This window comes from Hermetia illucens, chromosome 5 (assembly GCF_905115235.1).
Source record: "Hermetia illucens chromosome 5, iHerIll2.2.curated.20191125, whole genome shotgun sequence".
Lineage (NCBI taxonomy): Eukaryota > Metazoa > Arthropoda > Insecta > Diptera > Stratiomyidae > Hermetia > Hermetia illucens.
The window spans coordinates 26,924,382-26,951,197 of NC_051853.1; the positions used below are offsets into that span (position 1 = coordinate 26,924,382).

The following is a 26,816-nucleotide window of genomic DNA, read 5'->3' on the forward strand; positions in this document are numbered from 1 at the left end:
ATGATCCGCATGTTGCCATGAGAGACGACATTATTTCGTCCTTTTGGAGATTAAGCGATAATTTCCAACGGGTAAGATATTTACAAAGCTCATCTTAATAGAAATTCGGATGAGCTTTGCAAGGGAAATATATTTGGTGGACGTGTAAAGGATCAGGTCATTTGCATATTAAATGATTTTGGTGAAATTAGGACTTCATTTAGGTAGGTTAGTGGTGAATAGGGAGGCTGAAAGGGTTGAACCTTGGGGAATGTCTGCTCGATATATGCATGGGGATGAATGGCTTTGTTTTGTTGTTGACTTTTCCTAGGTCTAGGCGGTAGGCTGTGGTGGGAGTCTTCTGGTCAATACCGAGAGAAATGCCGTTTTTAAAGACAAGCAGCGCGTGCTCAACCGAGTTCTGTTGTTAAACTGGAAGTCGGGAAGTTTGCAATTTGAGTCACAGTGCTCATCGATAATGGACTTAATCTTAGCAGAGGTCAAAATGATGGAAATAGGCCTGTAGCTATCAGGATTAGGAGGGTTTTCATTGCGATAGGAGTTATACGGGCAATCTTCCAATTATTGGAAAACAGAGGTTGAGGAGGCAGTATTTGATATTTGAGAAAAGGGACGTGCAAATGCTTTGAGCACTTTTTTAGGACTATTGATAGGATTTGTAACCACCTATCGATTTCTTGTTTTTCAATGGCACAATCGACGCCATGACCATGTTCGGTGCCACGAAATCCAACGATTCTGTTGATTGAAGTGATGAGTGAAGAGGTTTTCTGTAGTTTGAGTGCGGTAGAAAGCTGGGTTCTGGGCGAGTGTATAATGTGCGATAGTATGCTTGCAGGAAGTGTTTTGCCTCTTCTGGTAGAGAGACGTTTTGGGATAGGATTGTGGTTTATTGGATTGTTTGTGGAGGGCGCCGGTATATAAGGTTAAAATTCGTTAGTGGGCTGACCGGTGAAAGTTGCCGATTTCTTCACTGAGGCGGGAAAACTGCGGAGAATACCTATTTCTAAATACTCTCTACCAAAGGGTCTTTTTGAATTTGATGTCGTCGAAGATATCATTGGGGAGTGAGATGAAGTTGCGGTAGTTAAGGAGGCGAGTTGGAATAAGTTCATTGCATACGACCTAAATTACTTCATTGTATAGGCAAACTGTTCGGTCGATGGTGTTGTTAGATACCATGCTATTGGATGGGAGCAGTAGTGGATCAAAGCTGGACTTAAGGATCTGGTTAATGAGCTTACAGTTCACCTTCTGGTGATCCGCAACGGAGGGTGGGGTGGAAAAGATGGCTCCTTCAGGAAGTTTAATATCGAGAATTACAGCATCAAGATTACTAATGCTGGGGATGACTTCAGGAAAGGATATATATTAAGACGGGGATTAACAGTAATGTTGCTGCTGATATGAGTGATACTAAAGTGATATGAGTGATACTAACTTTTATGGAGAGTGGGACAGGTTTATGCTTGGCGGGGCCTTTGTTATGAAATTGTGGAGTTTGTCCCCATTCTAGTTCGACCGTGCTTCAAAGCAAGACTGGCGCCTGACGTTGCACTCTCCAACTATTATCAGGTACCAAGCTTCACTTTGTGCTCTTGGTTGGGAGGCGCGAAAGGATTGAATAAGCTAGAAATCGTGAGTACCGAGAGACCGGCAAGTAGATGGCAACAACGAAGACCAAGGATAATCGGCGTTCACGGGTGGGAAGTATTGGCAAGTCGGGGACTCCTCAACGATAAGAACGGATGTACCACCGCCAATGGACCAAGGATTGGATTGTGGGCGGTCAGTACGAAAAAAGTTGAAGTTGGGAAAAGCTAGCTTTGCACTTATAATGCAACCTGGTTTCGCATAGGAGCACTATTTGGCGCTTCTGCTCGTTAGGGAATAACTCAAACTCATATCTGAGAGCTCGGCCGATGATTGACTTAATGTTCTATTCGATGATCCTAATGTCCATGATAGTGGATGTCACTTCCCATATACTATTTACCTATAGCAATGCAGAAAAAACACTAACATGGAACGGATTTGAAAAAAAAAACAGCGATAGGGTATCCAGCTCTGTTCATGTGTCGAACGGTATAGAGTTCAATGCCCCCGCCGGCAGCAACCATGATTCCGAGTTACCCAAAATGACCACTGCCTTCGATTTTTTGCCATTAATGGAGTTGGAGCAGTGCGCCAAAGTGAAAACGCCAAGAAACACAAAAATGACCCTCCAATTGTCGTACTGAAAACACATGAACTTGTTCAGAATTTAACTTGTCAACTCCTTCAAATACTCTGCGAAATTCATCTCACTTCGGTATAAGTGAAAAGAGCAACTCTTCTACAGGAACAGAAATTAATAGGTTCGTGCCCAGTGGCTTTGATCCCCACAGATGGCATTAATAGCGGGGATGAGTTCGTTTATATTTAGAGCAATGGTCGATATTTATCTGCTATGGAACTTTACTCAGTGCAATATCACTACCACTTCGTCAACTGCTCATCGGCGTCCCTTACAGGGACATCAAAAAACTTACGACTACATGCAAGTTCTTTCGTAATGCGGAATACGGTTTTGAAGTCATTACTATTTTTGGCAGTTTCTGCTTGTCAAGACAGCGCAATTGCAAATTCTTCTTTCTTCTATTGATCATAATATGATCGTTTTGATTTCGCGCACGTTACCAACCAGCTAAAACCCAAACCCCAAATATGGCAAGCTCTGCTCTGCCAATGCCGAGACAGAGGAAGCTACCGAGATCGTCTCCAAGATCACGCACCACTTGTGTTACGGTTGGTAAGACCATTTTTTCCATCACATGCCCGAGTTAGGTGTCGTCAGAGCTCACTTTGGTGTTCAGATCTCTTACCGCGATCGCAATGTCACCACTAGAAACCCTCTCTTTGACTGTGTTCGGTTTCGTAGGAAGCCTTCTTCTCCTCCGTATCCAAAATTTCCGTTGATACGTAACACTGTTCTGTTGAAATGTTCCCCATCCTGGATCGCAATCTTGTAGTCAGTACCCTGTCTGAAACCGGCTCCTCAGTAATTAAAACGCGCTTGCAGTTGCCATAACCTTTTATCCAACACCAGCTAAACCCTTGCCTCTGCTAAGCTTTCTGGAGTACAACAGCACGCAGCCGTAAGAGGGAGAGGACTCCAAGCCATGGGGGAGTACCATCCCTACATACTTGAAGAGGGGGATAACACCTGAGTCTGCAGGAGACTCATCCCCAGTGGCTCTTTCCGCGAACTGAAAGCTATCTAGTACCATATGCATAAATAGTCCTACGAAAGCCTACCTCCGGAAGAATTCCTGGAGGACTTGCTTTGGGTCCACTATTTGCGGTGGCCAATTTGTGGTAGCCCATATCGCGGGCATAGCTTCTTGTGGGGGAGCTGCATTGTTCCAGTTATGCGCTATACCCCTTATTTGCGGCAGAGGTGGGGAAATAGGCTTTGCAGCCACTGGTATGACTACTGAACCTGCACTCTTGGTGAGGAGTTAGTGGAACTCAATCGTTGGTTGGATTGAATGAGCGGAAAATCTAAGTTTAAACCCAGATTTGCCAGAGATGACATCTGCATCTAGGTCCTAATCGTCCTCAGATGGGTGCAGGGCTGCTTTCGTTGAGAGTTTGATTCCCGGGACCGTTTTCAAGTTATCATCATTGGCTGCCACGGCTTCAGTTAAACCAAGAAAGGTTAGCTTCGCCTGCTAAATATCCAGACTTAACCCTTCACGGCCACACTCGGGTTAGCCTTGGGTATGATAATCCCGTCTTGGAATGGAGTTTAATAACTGATAAGCTTCAGGCCTCGCTTTAGTTGTCCTGATACGATCATTTACCCAACCCTACCATCGAAACAAGGGTGTTTCTCGTCAGGTTGGTCGGTTGTTTACTCCAAATCTCTACGTCAGAGTTCCAAAGTTGCCGACTCCTTGAACAGGATTACAAAATCAAAAGCACAGAAAACTAAACGTTCAACCGAAGAGAGAAGAGAAAAGGATCCTTCCAGCGAAATATAATTAAGAATACTCAGATTACATCAAGGTTCATGAACAGATATGAATTTCAATGACTCAAAATAGAAAGGATTCACAAAAGAAACAATGCTTTTAGGTAAGACCAACATTCGAAATGAATTTGGAAGCTATTATTCCTTCATGGAACTAACATCCTCTCCCTTCAGCTGCATTACCATTTCCAAATCTTTGAACCAAGTCATGTTTGGAATGCAAACTTTGCCCATCTATCTAAAACATGCAATTCTTCGTTTCCATATAACTGGAAACCCTTCCGCAAGGATTCGATTGTTCACCAATCACTTGATTCCAGCAGAACAACAAAGCGGCGTGCAATTGAAAAACTCATTACACACAAGCTACATACCTCCAATTTGTCGGCCCCTTGAAGGCAAATGGCTGTTTCAATGCACCCGAAATCCACCATAGCTTCCTAGCAATGTAATAAAAGGCTCTTTTCTAAAATCCTTCTTTTCCGTATTTTCCATTTCATTTCAGATTCCAACTAAGGCACTTTCTGGGATGCAAAAGTTAATGGCTCTCGATTTCGACTCGAATGAAATTCATGATATGCAGGACTACAGTTTCTTCGGATTACGCTTGGTCAAGTTGAATATGAAAGGTAACCGATTAGAACGTATTCCCGAGAAGGCTTTTGCCGGTCTGGATGACTCCATGGCGGAAATCGATATATCGGAGAATCGATTAAAGGCATTTCCGATGGCGGCGCTCAAACGACTGGCTCACTTGCGGACGCTGAAGCTATCGCTGAACCAGATATCCACATTGTATAGTACCAGTAGTAGTAGTAGCAGTAGCACCAGCGGTACCAGCATTAACAATAATATCGGGGAGGGGAATGAGTCCTCAATAGATAGACTCCCATCTTTAGTATTCCTAGATTTAAGCTCCAATCGATTCGAAGAGATTAGCGACGAGGCATTCCGGCCGTTTCCGCAATTAAAAACGCTGTCCTTGTATTCAAATCAAATCGGAACCATTCATCGGAACTCATTTCGCTCCCTCAAAGAGTTGATGTCGCTCGATATGAGTCACAATCGAATCATCTTCCTCGACTCAGGAATCTTCGAGGCGAACAAGCGGTTACAAACCGTCGATATTAGTCATAATCATATCCACTCAGTGAGTGGAGTTTTTGCAAATCTGCCGCAACTGAGAGAGGTTTTCCTGTCAGAGAATAATATCCTGGAATTGCCAAGCGATGCATTCACGAACTCAACCAACATCGATGTCATCTATTTGGAATCAAATGCCATTCGACATGTCGATCCGAATGTGTTTAACACGTTAGCGAATCTGGAGCAATTATACATGAGCTCAAACTTTATACCTCAGATTCCTGTTACCATGCTCGATAAGACATTGATGCTGACATCGCTATCCTTGGATGGGAATAACATCCAAGACCTGGAAATAGGAATGTTCAGAAAATTAGAACATCTTCGAGAAATCCGGTTGCACAATAATAGGATACGTCGTATAAGAAAGGGTGTCTTTCACCCCCTCCCCAGCCTACTGGAGCTCCACATCCAAAAGAACATGATAGAGGAAATTGAGGAAGCGTCATTCGCTAGTCTCAGCAATTTACAACATGTTAATCTCCAGGAAAATCATCTCGTCTCCATCGAAGACGTCTTCCTCAGCAACAACCGGAGTGCGACAAGAGCATCGCCATCATCCCTGCTCTCCATTCAATTGGATGCGAATCGTTTGAGTAAATTGCACATACGTGCTTTTTCGGGACAGGATAACATACAAATCATGTGGCTGAGTGAGAATCAATTAACTCGAATTGAGCGGTCCTTGTTCAAGGATCTCAAGCAACTGGAACGAGTCTATTTGTCTAACAATCAGATAAAAGAAATTGAAGCTGGCGCTTTCGTAACCGTCAAGCAGCTCAGGTTCCTTGAACTGAGTGGCAATCGACTGAAATCCATACGCAAGGATAACTTCGAACCATTGAAGGAGCTCGAAGAATTGAATTTGGCAAACAATTTTATTGACTTTATAGAAGGGTTTTCATTTCGTCCTTTGAAAAAGTTGAAAACTCTGGATCTGTCCGGGAATCCGCTAATTCAAATCAACAGAGACATGTTCCAGGAGGAGCTGCTTCTCGTCAGTCTGAATCTTAGGAACTGTTCGTTGCGAAAAATAGATGTAAATAGCTTTCGGGGGTTGGCGAACTTGAATGAACTCAATTTCGAGGATAATTCGCTGAGTCCTGGTGATATTCAAAAATTAGACGTTCCTAGCTTGAGAACTTTGAAACTATCTAATAATAACTTTAGTCACATCGGAACGCCTGGGGTGACGCTCGGAATGTTCGACAAGCTGAGATCCTTACAGCATTTAACCCTAGCCAATTGTAGCCTGCAGAGTCTGCCGGACCAACTGTTCTCCAAAAATACGAACCTGGTGCGATTGGACTTGAGCGACAACCATCTCAGTCAAATGAATCGAAACGTTTTCAATGGCTTGAATGTGTTCAAGGAGTTGAAGGTATGCCGCAATGAATTAACCGATTTTCCATATATTGCCCTGTATAACTTGACTACGTTGGAGATTCTAACACTGTCCGGGAATCAACTGTCGAGCATCGACTTCTTCAAGCTGAATGGTCTACCTAATATACGAAACCTTAATCTTAAGGATAATAAGATTACATCTTTAAGTGGCTTTAATTCTGTGAATTTAACCCAGCTTGACTTCATTGACCTGAGTGAAAATCTACTCCTTTCACTTCCTGCTAATTTTCTACAGCATTCAATCAACTTGCAAAGAGTCGATTTGTCCTTGAATCGTTTCCTGCAAATGCCAAGCGCAGCTTTGTCGGATGCATCCTTGCCTCGCCTATCATGGCTTAACTTAACCGGAAATCCAATAAATGGGATATTTACGGTGAAGGAGGAACACTATCCATTCCTAAAGGAACTATACATATGTCGGACAAACCTTAGTATCCTCACCAGCAAGGACTTCGAAGCGTTCCAAGCACTTCAGCATTTGCACCTGATTCGAAATCGAATAACACGAATCTCGCCGGGAGCATTTCTGAAACTTTCAAACCTGTTAACCCTCGACCTGAGCATCAACGAACTCGAGACGGTACCAAAAGAACGTCTACAAGGACTACGACTACTTCGCACCCTAAACGTCTCCCATAACAGTCTAAAGGATTTGGAGCAATTCAGCTCGGATCTGGTGAGCTTGGAGATTTTCGATTTGTCTTTCAATCAGCTGGATCGCATCGGGAAAAATACGTTTCGGCATCTAAGTGGACTACAAGAGCTGTATCTGATGGGCAACAGGATGACCACAGTGTCGACGGACGCCTTCAAATATCTGCGGAAACTGCAAACTCTTGACTTGAGGAAGAACTATTTTGAAAGTGTTCCGTTGAGAGCCCTCAAGCCCCTCGAGACGAACATCAGAATGTTAAGGATAGAAGGTAATTGAATTGATGGTAGATGGTATTTGTATTTTTCAGGAAAATTACCAGATTCTTCCGTCTTTGGTGGATGAATGGAAGAAACGAAAGAGTACTTGGAACTTTCCCTGTTTTTATACTATCCACGTTAATTGAGTAAATTCTCTGCTAAGTAGTTGGCGGTCTTTGAATTTTTAGTTATTAGAGCTCCTTGCACTCAATGAGTTTCGATTCATAGATCCATCGTCAATAAATTGGACGATGGAAATCAATAATGCACCAACAATGCGCCATTATTTCTAGAGACTGCATTTTAGTTGTTATTTTCTGCTTCCGGATTGAAATCTGAAGAGTTCCATACTTGAAACTTCCTTGAAATTATGCAGTCTAGGGAACTTGATAAAATAATTGGTCTCTTAAGAGCGAACTGGATTAACCACGGGGGAAGGGGTGCAATAATGCGATAATACTAAATTATGGTCCCGTATGATACTGTGATAGGAATATTCACAAGTATTTTTCATGCAGTATCTTCTGCCAAGGTTAGGGTAAGTATCAGTAGCCGCTCCGAGGAGCCCAATAAGCGCTGTGGTCCGCCGTTTTGACGTCACAAACTCCTAAGACCGTGACTGCTGTTATGAGAGCAGGGAGGCAGAGTCCAGCCGGCTCGGATCTTCAGAGCCAGTCAGTAGCATTCACGGAAGTTACAGCTAGAGATCTCTCTGAGGTCCCCAAAGAATGGTTTATCCAGTGTCCGTCGCCAGACTCTAGCTAGAGTTGGACAATCGTAGAGAAAGTGGATGAGAGTTTTCCTTCGTTCTCCGCAGCTTCGACAGTTCGAATTATAGGATATGGCGAGCCTGGTGGCATGGTCTCCTATGGTCCAGTGCCCTGTGCAGACCGCCGTAATCTTGAATGCATTCACACGCCTCTGGCACAGGAGCTCTCGTGATCGGGCTATGTTATAAGTGGGCCATGACTTGGCACAGCTCGTAAGCCTTCGCCATCTAAGGACAGCGGCTGCTAGGTAGTGCGAGCTAGCCGCCAGCGAAACACCGAATGTTTTCATCGAAAGGCTGCCAAGAGGAGCGCCTTGCCTGGCCATACGCCACCACGTTCACCCCGCTGCTGTTCAATGTTCATAAAATTTCGTCCATTACTATTAACCAAAGCACCGGAGAGATGGCGCCAACCTGGGGCGCGCTTCTGTTCTGGCCAAGTGGTTGCCTCCCAGATCCGACTGGATTATCCTAGTACTTAGCATGGATACTCACAGTCCTCCTCGCTGGCAGGAAAGTGCGCTAGAACTAGCAGCTCCAAAGTTTCATTGGAATATTCCGTCCAGGAGACTTCCGACTTTTTAAGAAAGGATGGGCTCTTATGTTCTTTGGACAGAATGTTACTGAGCCTCGTGGATTTACTGGTGCTTTCGATGTTCTGACAATCGTCCAACCAAGGCCGCCTCTTGGCGATCCTGATGACCGACTTCTACTTCTTCGGGCAGATGTTGAAGATTTCTCTGGTCGGCATCTTGAGACTGGAGAGATTTTAATTTGATCACGGTGGCAGTGTCTTTTTGTTGTACTTAGTAAGGCACGAGACTTTAAAGGCGGAATCGAATGCCTTTACCAGAGCGCCGACTTTTGACTCCAGTTCATCTGTCGGGTCAATCTTGCTGATTTGTGCACCGGTGAGTTTGTTCTTAATTACTTGACCAAACTTTCTCCAGTTGATCCTCCTGGCGTCTCTGAAGGGTTTGGAGACCTCTGATGCGCCTAAAAAGAATTCAACTGTAAGTCGAAAATGAATCTCTTGTCAGACACTCTCCACTCCTCTACCGAAAGAATCCCATTGTCGGTTATTAGGGTGATATTAAGGACCTCCTCCCAACCGTCATAGTTTTCTGAGCTGAAGAAATGGAAGGCTGATATACTGCCCCTGTTATAAACCGATAGGTTTGAAGTAATAATAAAATCATAACCTCTTTCGTTGATTTCGGAGTTGCTTCAAAGCGTATGCCTTGCATTGGCGTCGCAACCTACCAGCAGGTTGGCCTTCTTTGTTGCTATGGTGTTCGTCAGATGTTGAAGTTCTTCTGGCGGAGCTGATCGATCGTGAGCCATGTAAATCGAGGAAATATACATGTTTTCTGCCCCCGCCTGCTACAGTTTGATCACGGCTTGGTCGCTGGAACTCAGGTCCGGACACAGCGTGCAGGCTCTTCCTCGGGAGAATACATGCTCTAGGTCTGTCCTGATCAGCGTCTTCTGTGCTGTGGAATAAATTAAAATATTTGCTTTCGAGCCTTTTGATGGGTATTAGTGCGATGTCGATGTCTTCCTCTAGGAGGAAGACAAGCAGATTAGCCGAGGCACACTTCGAGTGTTGCAGATTTATCTGCGTTACCCTTATCATGATCTGCTCGATCCTCATCTCCACCAACCGCTCGGTCCCGGCTTCGATTGGATCTAGGGCGTCGTCCGGTTTTACAGCACGGAGCACTTTTACCTTTGCATTCCCTTTGCATCACTTTATAGGCAACCTTTTTCAGTGCCTCCAGGCACTGTTTGTTTATATGGAGTTGAAAAGATTGGCTTTTTGCCTGGGGTTCCTCCTCCTTGATAACAATCCAGTCGTCCAAGGGAATCCTGGGGTTTTTAAGGCGCAGGTGATGGACGAACTTGCCTTCTGACAAACTCAATAATATTTAATTCACGATCAGAACTCCAGAGGAGGCATTTGAATTCGCCTTTAGAATCTTGTGCTTGGTAAAAAAAGCAAAAAAGGCATTGCCACCTTGGTCGAACTAAGATTCGTCTAATCTCAAGAAGCTGACGAGTTTAAATTGGCCATGATGACTGCCATGAAATGGTCCTGGCTGGATGATTGCCGCAACATTGAAAACATCAATTATTCTTCGAGATTCAGTTCGATTCGGGGCAAGGAATATAGGTGGCCATCATTTCTTAAAAACTCGAAGAGCTCCTGAATCCCAGAGGTCCCGGCAAAAAGAAAGTACTGCTACTTTCCAGCCTTGTGCTAGGCGCTAGATGTATCTGCGACGATTCATTGCATGGCGTAACCTTTGTGCCGCCACATTACTCCGCCTGCAGCTAAAATCATGCAGGTTCTGTGGAGGAACCCGGGACGCGATTCTGTCAATTACCGGGCGAACCTGACCCTTCAAGAACGCTTTATTGGAGCTTACTCCGGTTTGACGGAAGGTTTCAGTCCTGACAAGGAGCCCACTCTGAACGTCGGCCTGAAAGAGTGCCCGCATCAGCCGAGGGATTTAAAGAGACCCTCGTATGATGGATGCAGCTCTCGGTGGGTTGCGCGAAAGCCGAAGAGGACGAAAGGCAAGAACTGTAACCACGAGGCATCCTCACTAGCCATTAAAACGGCTTCAACGTCCAGTGCCAGCTTTTCAGCACCCCATTCGACTGTGGATGGTATGCAGTGGTCCTGTGGCATATGAAACCCAGGAGTTTGCCAAACTCAGAGAAAAGGATAGACTAGAATTGCATCCCCTGGTCTATGATGATTATGGCTTGTCCACCAATGAAGGCGATCCATTCTCACCAGGGAGCCTCGGGACAAGATCGTGCAGTAATGTCCGTCAGAGGTGTTGCTTCAGGCCACCGCGTAAACCTGTCGATGATTGTAAGGCAATACTTGCAATTATTCGAGTCCAAGGAGTAATAATGTTGAGGTGGATGTTATTGAAGCGCTTGGTTGGACGGAGGGCATATGCCTACTTCCTTTTTAGGTGCTTGTTGATCTTAGTCTTCTGGCACGCGATGCACTGTCTGGCCTAAACATTTACGTCCTTGTTTATGGGCGACCAGAAGTATTTTTCGGTGACTAGCCGGTTCACCGTCCTGATGTCTGGGTACTTAAGTTCGTGTACTGCTTTGATTAGTTCCTTGTGAAATTCAGCAGAAATGAATGACCTATGTCCCATTTCCAAGGTCTCGAAGAGTAAATAGGCGTTTGAGCCGAAGAAAGGAAACTTCTTGAATTTGTATTTGGAGTTTGTTCTCAGGCTCTAAATATCTGCGTCGTCTTTCTCTGCCTCGGCGATTGTCGTATAATTGACTGCGGTGAGGATTGTGACCTCCGAGATTCGTGAGAAAGCGTCCGCAACGACGTTGTCTGTCCAGACACGTGTTGAAGGTCGGAAGTAAACTAGCCGATAAAGCTGAATTGCCAAAGTTGACAAGGAGATGCTTTGCCGAACTTTTTTTTTAAGCGCGAACGTAAGGGACTTGTGGTTGTTGTTGTGTTTTTCGTTTACCCTGTCTTAAAGCTGCGTTTTGTACGTTGACATCGTCCTTGCTTTCGGTTAGTTTGTCGGCCTCATGTATGTCAAAACTCTGCTCGGTTGGTGTGATTTTATCCTCTTTTAGGATGTATGAGCTCCGTGCTCGCTGGTGGCTATCGAAAGACTGGGCCGAGTCCCGCTTCTTCTCCAATCGACTCGGTCCATTGTCAGATAAGCGGTACACTTTTAACCACTCGATTACCGGGCATGGCCACGCGGTCTAGCGAGTTCAGTATCCACCCGCTGTAGAGTGCCCTAGTGGTGGCATCTGCTGGGAGGTAGCTGCACTTCAGCACCGGAAATTAAAATTCAGGCCCCGGCCCCCGTATCAGAACTATTTAGTCCAGTCGGCCAAGTTTCAATAGCCCCTGATGACAACTGCATACCAAGTGGCTTGAAATGTCCTCACCCTTTGGTACTGATAATTGAACAGATTCGGATAGTGCGACCTTTCCATTTTCGTCGCAAACGTTCTCCTGCTCCCAATAAAGTGGTATATACCTTCAGGTAGAATATGGTCGTAATTTTTCGGAAAGGTCGGGCCAGTTCCATACTCGGATTTCCCGAGAACGCCCCTACGCCTGATCCTTCTTCCATGACCTATCGGCAAAAATTATTAAGTCTGCAATCCCAAAAGACTGGTGGCCATTTATCAGCCATTCTTCTCTTTTGCTGATTACGACGGAGCATGTATTTTCGAAGACAAATCTGGAAACCAGATGATCGGCTGGCATCAGAGCCACCTGATGTTTGCCAAAAAATTGCCAGATGGACACATGACCGTATGAGCAGTTGCCTTTCTAAGCGCAAATAGTATTAAGTCTATATGCATCGTAAGCCACTTTCCGTTTAACCTCAAAATGAATGGAGGTAGATTTAGGATAGCTTCGAATGCTTCGGTAGGCGTATTACTCATTGCTCCAGTAATACTGAGGCAAGCAGACCTCTGATTTTGCATAAGTACCTTTCTGCTGTTAGCAAAGTTCCGTCTCAGCCAACACCAACCAAAATAGGTTTTATTATGGATGTATACATCCAAGGAATCCGTTTTGGTGAGAGTCTCCAGGTCTAACCTATCGTAGTCCTGCAACATCAGAGCAATCTATTAGATTTCTAGCATTGTTTCTGGATATGGTGCTTCCAGACTAACTTGGAGTCGAAATGTACTCCTAAATATTTGACTTTTGGTATCAGCTGAATTTTCACCCCTGCTAAGGTGGATAGTGTAAAGCTACCCCACCTGACGTTCCTAGTGCACATAACTAAACCAGTCCTTCAGTCCATTATGGAGGCACCAACTCTGGATTACATGCATTGTTGCATTCAAGCGATCGCATTTGTACCCGCAAACTTGTCGACGATTATTACGGCTAGATCGTCGGAAAGTGCTTGTGCGATGAACTTTGTGTTCTCCAGGAGCCATAGCAAAGTGCTCAGAACTAGAAGATTTTCAGGACGTAAGTGAGCAGTAACATGAAATTTATTGTAAATATTTGATTAAGGTGAGAGAGTTCATACTTTCCAGTGCCTCAATCGCGTGTTCAAAGAAACCGAACATAGTCCTTGACACAATCCGTCGGATGTATCTTCCCATTGGAATGGTCACATGGTCACAAATTTCAGCCAGTACAGCCTTGAAGATCCTCGAATTAAGCGACCCAAAACTTTTAAAGCCCGCATTGTTGCTCCTATACTTTCTAAGTTGTTATCCGATCTACACCTCAAGATAGCTTTGCCTTTAGACTGCTTACAATATAGCCGCTCCTTTCTCTATAATAACCCTTCTCTTCTGTTTAAGGTTTTGTGTGATCGCATTTCAATCCTCCTGGCAAGTACCATTCTCCGGTGATAGCACTTCACTTAGAGTTTCCTCTAGGTTCCTCTTTTCTTCTACGAATCTAGAATCTAGAATATTAGAAGAATACGCTCGCCTGGTTCTCTGGGACCCCGTGGCACTTTAGACAATTAGATGTCCACTTTAAACCTGTACAGGTATTGAAGGTATCCTCTACGGCCGATGAGAAACTGGCTGAGATTATAATTGATCTTCCCTTTCTTTCTCTCCAGCCGCTCCCCGATGGAAAGGATCAACCTGCAAGTCCAAGGCCCCTTTTCTGATTGGTCCCATTGTTGTTTCGAATAGTTTCGCGAACATATCCGGTCTAAATTTGACGGCAAGTTTGAGGACATTTTTCGGTATGCCGTCCAGACCCGGAGCTTAGCTGCCGCCTATTCGAATGCAGATCTCCAGCAGCTGGCGACTGGTGGAATCGGCGTTACATTCAGGTGGCGCTGGAAGGTGTCAGTACCCGCCTCTTGCTGGGAAAATAACCCCTTCATTATTTTCAATAAGAGCACAGGGCACGTGATCTCCGTGGTTGATCGGTCTCTGAATGGTCTTGTCGCGATTTTATAGGTGCTACCCTAAGGATGTATGCCCGCTTTCGAACAGAGCTCCTTACAACATTCCCTCTGACTCTCCGCTGGATGACGAGCTTGAGGTTCTTGCAGACTTCCCTATAGGCACGCTCCTTTTGTCCTTGATCGATCCTATCTATTGCCCTGCCTGTTTGCTCCTTCATCGTTTTTGCAAACCAACTCGATGGCCCACGCATTGAAGTCACCGGCTGTCACCGTTGGACCTCGCCCCTTGCGTCGTGAGCAAGATCGTCTAACAGGTCTTTAAACTCTGGCAATGTGATGCTCGGTGGGGCGTAGCAGTTGTATACGAATATAACGCTTATTTTTGCCCACACAAAGCCACTAGCCGCCTGACCCATTGTATATTGTATGGCTTGACGACCGCACGCCCATATCGCCGCTCCACCAGTCGAATCTGTGACCCAGACACCACCGTCAAGATTCCTGTACGGCTCACTAATGATAGCAATTTCCATCGCGGATTTGTAAGTGGTCTGCGGAAGCCAATCTTGTGCAACCCTGCAATGATTGAGGTTTATTGTATTAACCTCATTTTTTCACTGCAGTTAACACCTTCCTAAATTTCGGGCATTTACCACTTCCGAGAATATGCCGGTTATCCTGTCCGTCTTTTCCTTCGCACAAAATGCATTTGGGGTCTCTGTTGAACTCCTTGGCAATATGTCATTTCTCCCCACACCTTCGATATCGATCGGACCGATTGATGCCGTTAGTGAATGCCTTCATGAAGTGTCCAAACATTAGGCGTTTGAAGCACTTCTTCAAAGCGATCTACTCCCTTTGTCGTGTGTGCGGCTTCAGGCTAGCGTGAATTATGACTTCAAGGTAGTGCAGATATCTCCTCTGGATTTTACCTCATCGAGATCCTTGCACGGTATATAGATCTCATATTTTTAGGAACAAACCGCGACATTCCTTCCAAGTTGGTTTATAACTTGGCTACGAAAGCCGTCAGCTTTTAACAAGCTGGATTTCTTTCGATTAAACATGAGATATGGGTCATCCGGATTTTGCAGACATTTCCCCCTAGGTCTTTTAGGTAGGGGTTAGATTTAACCTTTTTCAGTATCTCCGCATACGTTAGATTTCCTTTGCTGGAGGTTACAATTGCCTCCGGGCGAATTCGCATCTTTGGTTTCTTGCTCCTTTTTTTGTTCACGACCTTCGCTAGGTGACATTCCTACTTTGGGCATTTTGGGCCCTTCTGAACTTTTAGTTATTTTTGTTGGACTGGTCAAGATTTCTTTTTTCCTGTGGTGTCTGTTGATTCCCCAAAACTTCCTCTATTTCTCTCGCATCCTCTTACTTGATCGAACGTCGATGATATTGTGATTTGGTGTCACTTGGATCGCCCATAACTCTGTTGGGGCTGGGATGTTCGGCTTTTACTTAGGCTTTCTTTCTTCTTCCTCCGACCTATTGTAAAGCACTCTGATGACTCTCACCATGTTCTTAATGGCTTAATGGCTGAATTCGGACAGCTCAACTATTTTAGTCCCAAGCTGCATAAAACGTAGTTCTTCTGGGTCAGGGCTCTGTTCTCGGTGAGTCTTGGCCAGATTACTCCTTTTATTGACTCCTTCACCTTTTTCAATTGCTAAGCTCCCATAGCTTTCTCTTTTGCCGGCTTTGGAATTGGAGGAGATAGTTAAAGTGATGAACTTCTCCTGAATGGATCTATTTGCTGCTAGAGTACCTCTTGATTGATGATGATTGTATAAAATAAATACACAAAACCGTCCAGCTCCCGGTTTCCCGACTTGTTTCTACTGAGATTGGAATCATTTGCAACGGGGCCCCCTTTTTGTAAGCAAGAAAATGTTCTATTACTCATATCTTTTCCAAATCTTCAGATTCAAAATCCTTCCAAACTTATATTATACAAAAAATCTAGCCGTTGTCCTTAAAGGTAGATGGGTCCCCAAAATATAATACCGAAACGTTTGTGAGATTGAAGCTAATATCGTAAAATACAATTTGAATTTCCCAGGAAAAAAAAAACTGAGAGAAAAATAAAAATGAAAAGCGATAAACATATGCCTCACAATATTCACTGTTTCTGTAAATGTCTAAATCCTCTACTACGTTACCCTGCATACCCTCCGTTAATAAACATTTATTTCGTTTTTCAGATAATCCTCTGCATTGTAGCTGCGATTCACAGGAGTTATGGGAATGGTTACGGGATCATCAAAAATGGATGAGCGAGAATAATAGCAATTACTTGAGGTGCGAACAGCCAGGTGAACTGCGCGGCAAAGTGTTTTCGAAAATGGAACCCCAACAATTTTGCGACGCTCCATTAATTCTCAAACTGGCCATCCAGGATATCCAACCGTATTCGGTGGTGGTGTCGTGGCAAAGTCGAGAGCACTCAGGACTAAATGGCTATGAAATTGTCTACCACTCGTTGGATGGTGTTGATGAGGTAAGGGACAACAGCCATGAAATCGTTGCAGCGTTTCCATTTACTTCTGTAGTTGAATTCCTTTTTTTAGTGTTATTCGTTGGCAAAGCATATTGGATTGTATTATCCTCTTGGCCATTGTCCTCGTTGTCGGAGTATTAGGAAATTTGCGAACATTCGGTCGAAGCTTTTTCAGTTTCAATTCTTTGGAAAATTGCTCGTAATTGAGTAATTAGGTAATAATGGGGAAAATGGGGTCCATTATCTATTTTATTTCAGAGCCCAAAATGAAGGGACTCAAAGTCTTCAGGGATTGGACTAAATTAAATAAATCGTTTGCAATCCTGACGTTAAGGATCCAATTTCTTACCTCCGAGAATGCAGCCGCGACGCAAAAGCTTCTGAAAAATAAGATCAGAAATTTCATCATTCTATTATCCAACATTGCCGGAGTCCCTGAACACAGGCGAGGGACTTCTTTACCTGATTCCTTGATGAGTGACGCTGTCAGGATCCCGGATTTCTGTTAAAACAACGTTGAGGATTTTTTGTGAAAACTTCTAATGTGTTGGTGTCTAGGCCAGTGTCTTTTGTTTTTAGCGGATTTCTGTTTCCTTGAAAAAAAGGCAGACAGGTTGACAGACGGGAAAACAGGTCATATATCAGAAACTAAAAGCAGGGAGTCTTTTCACAACAGAAACAGCGAGCCTAGGCAAAGATGAGTAGAAATGGTAGAGTTTCCAGAGGTGCGCAGTTGACCTTCAGCTATATACTCGCAGATGGGCGGTGAAAGAAAAGGAATCGATAAAAACGAGTAGGACTAACCAGAAAACCAGGAGTTTCCTAAAACTCAGACAAGCGTGTTGCCCACACTACCGAAGAGTTCTAAAATCTTGATAGCCGCGAAAATAGTGCACAAAACGCTGGTGCTTTCAAGTTAGCTGGTATCTAATTGCCAAGTATGTAAGGGTTGGATTAAGGTTAAACCAAAAGAGGCTAAAAAAAGAAGAGGAGAATGAGGATCCGCCCCGAGACGGTCCCAGAACTGGGAGGTTGACTTAGGTAGTGAAGTGAGTAAGGCACAATTGCGAATGCAACCGGTGCACGAAGGGAGAGACTAGAGCGAAGTTGACCATGCAAAGTAATACTTTGCGATGATCAAAGAGAGATAAGGATAGTACTTAGGGTACTTAGTAATTAGGGGATGGTTTAGCAGCTGAAATTGGAAAAAGTTGAGAAATGTGCACCAGTTTTTCTTTAGGAAATTCCGTTATCCACTTGACGGCGGACCTGATGAGATAGGAAGCAACGTATTTGCACTGTTTATGGTCCACTGAGCCGTCATTCTTGGACAAGCACATAAGTTGCGATTAGGTGACTGGTAATTCAGTCATGCACCGAGGCAACTCATCAGGCGCTGCCCCACTTCCGCTTTGGATACGAACAGATGCTATATTGAAGGAGTTTAGTGACAAGTAATTTGTATGAGGTGAACACAAAAGGTAGGACTTCCATTCGAACTACCGAGGAAAGTAAACGATTTTTAACGGATCTCTGAGTGATTAAGCGGACCATTGGCTGCAATTTGTGAGCGGCTTAATGGAGATTCACTCGAGCTACGCGCCAAAATAGGTGCAGAGCAACTCACCATGACTGAGTAACTCGGAAACACACCCTCCTGAGCAACTCACGTACTTGTCGGTATCGGGGTGACAGCCAGTCTCAGCTGCAATCAAGTATCTGATGTCATAGCAGAAACAACCATCAGCAATGTCGGCATCGCCGCGGTTTTCGTGGATCAGCCCACATTCCTCGGGAAAATTATCCGGATCAAGAATTTCTAGTTAACCAATTAATTGTATCCGAATAAATTAGAGCACAAGGCTGTCGTAGGCAAGGTCGCGGTTAAAATCTTACTGGTGCCTGTGGAATTTGTATCATGATTTAACGTCGGATACCAGTCCACTCAACTGTGAATGAGTACCTGAGTCAAATCAGGGTAAAAGTCCCGGATAACTATAGGGTACTGTAATCCTGTAGTGTATCGATACAGTCTTGAATGAGGTGCTCTAACAAACTTGAAGGCATTGATCCAATTGGATTCTTCCGCCAACGATTATTAATAATTAACTAATGTAAAATTATTTATTAATTAAATAAAGCAGCGATAACACGTTAGGCCGCAAGAGCCCGCGCGAGGTTTTTAAGTACGAAGTTGGGCAGGCTGTGGACTCTGGCACTTCCCGTGGTTTCTCCTCTTGATATCGACATTGGGGGTATTTGAGTATTTAGATTTTCCGCTAGGCCTCGTTGTGGGGTTTAGAGGATTCTTCGTTTTCTTCTCCTAAATTAATGTTAAGTTCGTCCAATGTCATACGACAACAACGCTGCAGACGCTTCGGGCTCCTCCGCACCCCTCCTAACTGCAGTGGCTTTGCGGGTGCCACCGTTTTGGCGGCGCAATCCGGAAATTTGATTCCGACAGTTAGAGGGACATCAGTACTGACATCACCCGATGTAATCACGTGCTCGTCGGTCTGGACAAGCAGTCGATTGGGTTCGTCACCGACGTGCTCGAAGAGTGTTCTTACACAAGTTGAAGGACCCCTCATCAAGCGACTGCTGATAAGTGAGCCCCCAACGCTGAATCACTTGATTATGGAGCTCACCTTTGGCGACTGCCCTTCGAGTCGATTACTGCGTGAAATGAAGCAACTGAGTGGGAATAAGGTCCGGGTTGAACTTTTCAAGCCGCTTTGGTTGCAGCGACTCCCAGAAAGCACCGAAGCCATCATGCCCTGTGTTCACTTCGGGCCATTGAAAGTATTAGCAAACACCGCATGATAAGATCCACGGGGTGCATGCACGCCGCGTGGTCAGTAAAGTGTCGCGAGAGGCCACAGGCCAAATTACCGAGATTCAGCAAACGGTTGCCACCCTCGCGGCTACTTCTCTAAGTTAGCGACGACGGTGGGCGATTTGCGTTCAGGAGGCAGCTCCCGAATCCATTTGCGGTCCGCCAGCCAAAATACGGCAGTGAGAAGTTGCGCCACCGGCGCGTCCTGCAGTTTGCTTGAATTACCGCAAGGTAAAGCAGTGTACCAGCTCGTGCACGTTCACAGCACCGAAAAACTAAACTCTTTGAGAGATCCGGCGGTGGCTACCCAGAGCAGCCGCCTAATCTTCTACGACCCTTTGAGCAAACGCCATTATCTAGTCGCCACAGGCGCAGACGTCCTAGTCCTTCCAGTATCGCGGAATCCCACAAACTCCTCAACCATACACACTTATGACTACAGGCAAGTGGATATAAGTCTGGGACTTTGACGAACATTCTCATGACGTTTTGTTATAGTGGACATCAGCAGTCCCATATTAGACGCAGATGACTATGAATTGCTGGTAGGTCTGCAAGTATCTTATAGACCCCACAACCTCACTCAGGTTCTCAGGAAAACTTGCCATCTGTTCAAGCGTCAGTCTTTCTATCATTTTTAAAGAAGTAGTCGTAGGAACATAACTACCGAAAGTATTCTCTCACGGCCAGCTAAGTATGATGTACAGCACCATATCCACACAACTGGCTCTTCTCGAATGTCCACTCATTTCCTCCCCAGAAGCTCACTAAATGCTCAGGCCATTCCAGACCACTACTCTATACCACTCATCCACGACTTTGCACATAACCTCGCTAACTGTCGTGTTTTCACGACCTTGGACTTGGCCAAGACGTACCATCAAATTCCTGTAGCATTAAAAGACATTCCAAAAACGGCAATATGCTCACCTTTCGGACTCTTGGAGTTCACACGACTGTCTTTTGTTCTATGCAATGGGGCGTAAACTTTTAACCGGTTCATCCACTCTGTCTTGCGAAACATTAACTTTTGTTTCGTGTATTTGGGCGATATTTTGGTCGCCTCTTCATCTGAATCTGAGCATTTAGAGAGATTAACAGTGATGAAGGGAACAAGTGGTTCCCGAAATATCGGTATTTGCAAGAACAATAAATAACACTAGCGAATAGAAAAAGCAAGTTTTTATTATTTCAAATCTCGAATGCATTTTTCAACACCTCCTTGAAGCCAGTCTTGTACTTAACGTTGAAAAATGCAAATTTCTTCAACAGCAGGTGAAGGTTATAGGCCACACGATTTCCCCTGAGGGAATCAACCCGGAGCCAGATAAGATTCAGACCAACACAGACTTCCCACAACTAAAAACAGTCAAGGATCTGTGAAAGTTTTTGGGCAAGTCCAACTTCTATTCTCGGTTCTTGCCAAATGCGGCACGACATCGAGCGACATCGCCTACTTATCTAAGCCCAAGACCAAAGACTCACGTGTGATTATGTAGTTTACAGGGACAGCCCATGCATTTGAGCTAGCCAGGCGGCAGTTGGCGTACGCTACACTGTTGGAATTCCTAGCCATATGCGTCGATGCCTCAGACTTTGCAGTACTACCTTTCACCAAAAGGTGAACCAAATCTTGCAGCTCTCCTTTTTTCCAAGCAATTGAGTACAGTTTAACGGGACTGCAGCACTTATGATCGTGAGCTGTTAGCGGCGTACATGGCAATCAAATACTTCCGACATCCCTAAAAGGCAGGGCGTTCACAATATTCACGGACCACAGACCTCTTACATTCGCTTTTAAGCAGAAGCCCCTCGTCAACTTCGGCACCTAAACTTCGTAAGCCAGTTTACTTCAAACATCCAGCATATGTCCTGCCAGGAAAATGTAGTTGAAGACGCTTTGTCACGCGTTTCAGAAATTAAAATCCCTGCCACGATCGACTTTTCGGCAATCGCCGCGCCACAGAAGGCTGACGCAGTACTTCACAGGGAAAACCCCAAATACAAATTTCGGGAGTTTCCCCTTTTTGGCTTAACCTCCAAAATACTCTACGATATCTTTGAAAAAGGACCTAGGCCATAAATTCCGGCCACTTATCGCAAGGGAGTATTCTATGCAGCATAAGATATAGCACACCCAGGTATTCGGCCGACGAATTCGCTGGTTACTGCCAAATATTTCTAGTCCTCAATGAATAAGGATGTTAATTCATAGGCCAGACTGTACATCGCGTGCCAGAAGTGTAAACTTATCAGGCAAGTACAGAAAGAAGTAGGCTCATTTCCTCGGCACCCCAAGCGTTTTCACACGATCCACATTGACATCATCAGTCTCTTGCAAGACTCGCATGGCTTCAAGTATTGCCTTACAATCATCGATAGGTTCACGTGCTGGTCTCAGGCAATATCTCTGGTCAACACTTTCGTACAATAGTGCGCCGAGACTCTTTGTCGGGAATGGATCCCACGCTTTGGAATTCCAGCCACAGTCATTACTAACCACTGAACGCAGTTCAAGTCTACCTTGCTCTTAGAGTTAAGAAAACTCCTAAGTTTCAAACCCTATCGGACGACTGCGTACCATCCGTAATCCAATGGGATGCTGGACCACTGGTATAGGACATTGAAGGCCGCTATAATGGCACACGATAACTCTTCGTGGTCGCAAGTCCTGCCTTTTGTTCTGCTTGGCCTCCGTACAGTCTATCGTAAAAAGTTTGCCATCAGCTCCACTGAGCTGGTATACGGAGAGAACTTGCGACTCCCTTGCGATCCTGTGCTCGATACTAGGTCAGCCCTTTCCACCACCGGGCTTTTGCGCTTGCTCTGGGTCAAGCTCACTCCCGCCAAACCATCATTCTTCGACGAAAGCTAATGCCGTTAAGGGCCTTGGTTCGCGTGGATGCTTCCCGGAAGTTCCTAGAACCACCATATGAGGGCCCATATGAAATGTTACACCAAGAGGAGCTCATCTTTGTCCAGACAAAAGCCTTTTATCCCCGGAACTGAGGAGAACTCTTGGAGAAGAGAGGTGCCTCCGTGGAGCTAGCGGGTCAAGAGTCGTATTTCTGAAGTTCAGTAGTGTGGGTAGAGCTGTAATATCTGAGTCGCTTCGCGGAGATTCAAGCCAGCTCCACACCTAAATAAGTACAGCATAACTCACCATGGCTGAGTAACTTGAAACACACCTACCTGAGCAACTCATCTACTTGTAGGAATCGGGATGACAGCCACGAGGATGATGAAGGAACCGGGTTCGTGTCAGCCTGCAACCAGCTGCCGATTCCACCATAGATTTTATTTTAACGTTACTTGTAACTCCGAGTTTAGGTTAATCTGTTAGGAATTGGGAGTTAGAGTGCCGATATCCCCCAAGTATAAATACGTGCATAAAAAGTTCCGTTGCATCATCATCAAAAATAAGAAGGATTGCTTCAACCGATTCTGTAGTGAGCTTTATTCTGACCCGGGGGAACGTGCATGCAGGTCAGCAATGTTGGTAATGAAAACAATTGGTTGCCTCCTCTCATGTGCTATCTTTCCAATGGTATAAATAAGTACTGAAGATATCCGTCCAATAACCAATGATAGAATTTTGGGTACAACGAAATGATGCGATTTAACAGGGGCCCCGAAGTTGATCGGATCCTCAACACGTCGCTGAAACTAGCCGCGCCTCACCAAGGGGTCCACGCATCGGTTTAAGGACAAGTAAAGTCTTCTCTCTCAGAGACCTGCAAGCGCATGTAGTCGGGACATTTTAAAGCTTGAATGTTTGGGGACGAACCCTCACGGTGAATTTCGCGAAACTTTTAGATCTTTGGGATAGCTCTCCTCTCTAGATCAGCTCCAATTACTTTCAAATGGTTCAGGGGAGAAATGTGGTGAACCAAATTAGGGAGGATCGGAAGGAAAATTATTGCAACATCATGCCAAGCAGTAGCTATTAATACCACCGCGAAACAATACCAGATTGTCCTGCAGGAAGAATGTGAAGAAGCTTGGAAGGTTTTAGTCGGTAAACTTTCGGTTTGGGCGTCTGTGATTATAGACACATCTGAAAGGCAGACCGATTTTCTAACTCCACACCGATTCAAACGTGCAATGCTTTTCACCATAGGAATGGTGCAGCTATTCAAAAATTAATTTAGTTTAACTTCAGTGACAGTGAACTTTGCTGGCAGGAGACCTTCGATTAATTAGCTCATAATTGTGTTGAAGTACCTGTTCTAGCCTTTTCCTCAACTGATAAACCAATCGATGCATATGCGCTCATCGCAGCCCAGATAAGGCGGCATTTATCTAATTGTTGTTACGAATAGGAGAAACAAATCCGCTGACCTTGTCGGTTCCAATTTACTAGAAATGAGGGTGAATGAAAACATAACAACATTCCTAAAAGCGCTTGGAAATCACACTTATTATCAACATTATGGATTCATAAACGAGAGTATCCCCAAACCGCCCCAATAAAAAAATACGATTTAGATTCCAACCGACCAGTAATCATTCAGGTCAACCAATTTTCCAAGGAAATTAAAAACTTTGAATCCTTCAGTGACATGGAGCACCAACGATACGCATGGAAAACATCAAGTATTTATTGCATTTTGATTACTAAAATGTAAAGCAGATACCAGGGCAAGGGAACTTTATGCAGCTATCGCGTGGTTAGTCCTTGCGGGGTGGGTACTTACTCGTAAACCAATAATCAATGACCCCCAAGCAGAAAAATTTTAATGTCAGCTCTAATCAAGATTGATGAAATGTTAGGGAAAAGTCCTTGCAAGGGAAATGTTCTTTCGGTTCAGGGTAGTGTTATAGTGACCACAGGATTCGATGGATACGGAAGAGTGAACTCTTTAGGAAGACAAGGAAGAGTTTGAAATAAAAATCTCGCAAGTTGAATCCATTTTGAAGGATTAAATTTTAAAAAGTTTGTTAGGATAAGGCTTGATAAGTTACTGTACTATTTCTAAACAAATGTAAGATGCGATTAAATTGTAATCCTTGTGTATTTCCTTTTTCCCAGGTGCGCGGGAAAAGGCTTAATGGATCAATAAATTCAGCGAAGCTCCTGAAGTTGGCATCAAACACGAAATATCTCATCTGCGTCCTTGGTCTAGGCAATTGGGTTACCCTAAAAGGAATGACGGCTATCAATCAATTAAACATAAATTACTCTCTCTCCGTTCTGAATGACGTGGGCGACAACATCAACAACAACATTCTGCCCGAAGGACTTCAGGAGATGCTAACGGATACGTCAACTTCACGTTGTACAGAAGTTACCACATTGGACGTACCCAGCCAAATGCCGGATGAGAACGGTCTCTCCAGCGAGGGATTCATCCATTCGATCCTGACTCGTCGTCTAGGACTCATAGTGGGTTGTTGCCTAGGTATTATTGTTTTTATTGTTTTGGTTTCGGTACTAGGATATCTTAAGTTGAAGAAACAACGAATCGAGAATTCGAAGCGACAACACCAACCGATGCCTCCGGACTATATCTCGTATAGGCATTTCTCGATTCCCGGTGAGGCTGAACCGAATAGAAATGTGATAACGACCGGTATGACCGGGGTCATCGGTTCCAACTCAGTGCTACCGACCATTGTCGGCAACAGCCATGACAGTAACCATATAACCCATACCCAGAGTTATATGTCGGGTGTTGTCCTTGGAACTACCACGTTGAGCACTTGTTAGTATAGTGAAGGACATTCGTTTTCAATTAAGATAAAAATAGAGCAAAACTAGCGTGTAATGGTATAAATAATAAAAATTATGGTAAACTAATTGGAGGTCTTTTGTAGAAAGAGAATTTTAAATTATCGTTGCAGTTAAGGCATTGAGTTTTGGTTATAGACTTACACTTATACATAGGATCACAAATAGCTATATATTTTACTGAGGATAAATACTAGCACGTATTTATGTTGTTAAGAAAGTGCTAGAAATACGGACGTTCTTCCTATGGATTAGTATGACTGTAAAATGTATCTTTACCTTTAAAGTGCCCTTTGGTTGAACTTTTAGGTTAAATTTTTCAAATGGAACAATGCAATGCTGCGCCAAGGCTCTGAAATGAATATTGAAGACTGTAAAAATGACCAACTTATTTCATGATTTTAGTTTGCTAGTCAATACACACAAATAAATATCTAATCATATATTCCACATATAATATTTTAATCCTTTCAACATATATAGTTTTCTGGCACCTTAAAATACTTTTAACTTATTTGTAGAAAAGCTAATATTCAGCGTATATATTATTACTGTTATCTCTAAAAAGCCCAGAAAGATATCTTTTCCCATTTACAGTTTATTTAGGCACATATCTCAAACTAGGCGTCTCTACGTGTTTGCTTATCTATGTGAATGTCCACTCAAAAATCTTTACTCCGCAGGAAAGGATCAAAAGTAGAAACAAGAAAACGTCTATCAGCGCATTTCACTTGACATGGAAGTACCTCAGGAAACAGGTTTAGGGCCAATCTAGCAATTCTGCTACCTTTCAGTGCCCGCACTCATCTTTAGTTCGTTTTATATATCATAAAATAGTTTTGGATGTATATTTCGTCACCCAGCACCTTTCTTGTAAGGATATTGTGTGAAGGGTCTTCCGATGGTATAAACCTGTTTCCAACTGTTTATGCATTCCGACTTTCCAATCGCTAAATCCGAATTTTTATATGAGCTTTATTTTTCCTATATATTCCACACGCGCTTAACCGGATCCATCATCATCATCAACAACCGGTATCCGGTCTAGGCCTGCCTTAATAAGGAACTCCAGACATCCCGGTTTTGCGCCGAGGTCCACCAATTCAATATCCCTAAAAGCTATCTGGCGTCCTGGTCTACGCCATCGCTCCATCTTAGGCAGGGTCTGCCTCGTCTTCTTTTTCTACCATAGATATTGCCCTTATAGACTTTCCGGGTGGGATCATCCTCATCCATACGGATTAAGTGACCCGCCCACCGTAAACTATTGAGCTGGATTTTATCCATAACGTCATTGTGTAGACTACGGAATCGTCCATCCTCATGTAGGGGGCCAACAACTCTTCAGAGGATTCTTCTCTCGAACGTGGCCAAGGGTTCGCAATTTTTCTTGCTGAGAACCCAAGTTTCCGAGGAATACATGAGGACTGGTAAGATCATAGTCTTGTACAGTAAGAGCTTTGACCCGATGGTGAGACGTTTCGAGCGGAACAGTCTTTGTAAGCTGAAATAGGCTCTGTTGGCTGACAACAGCCGTGCGCGAATTTCATCATCGTAGTTGTTATCGGTTGTGATTTTCGACCCT

The 26,816-nt window shown here is 44.2% G+C and overlaps 1 protein-coding gene across 2 annotated transcripts in view; it reads left to right on the top strand.

The window, feature by feature from the left end:
- Positions 1–26,326, top strand: part of LOC119658228 (protein artichoke) — a 517,332-nt gene extending 491,006 nt beyond the window's left edge. For both annotated transcript variants that reach the window (XM_038065501.1, XM_038065502.1), the window contains 3 exons: positions 4,521–7,491; positions 16,369–16,664; positions 24,533–26,326. In XM_038065501.1, the coding sequence (XP_037921429.1) occupies positions 4,521–7,491; positions 16,369–16,664; positions 24,533–25,210 (3,945 nt within the window). In that variant the 3' untranslated portion in view covers positions 25,211–26,326. The remainder of the gene's footprint in view (positions 1–4,520; positions 7,492–16,368; positions 16,665–24,532) is intronic.
- Positions 26,327–26,816: the final 490 nt, after the last annotated feature.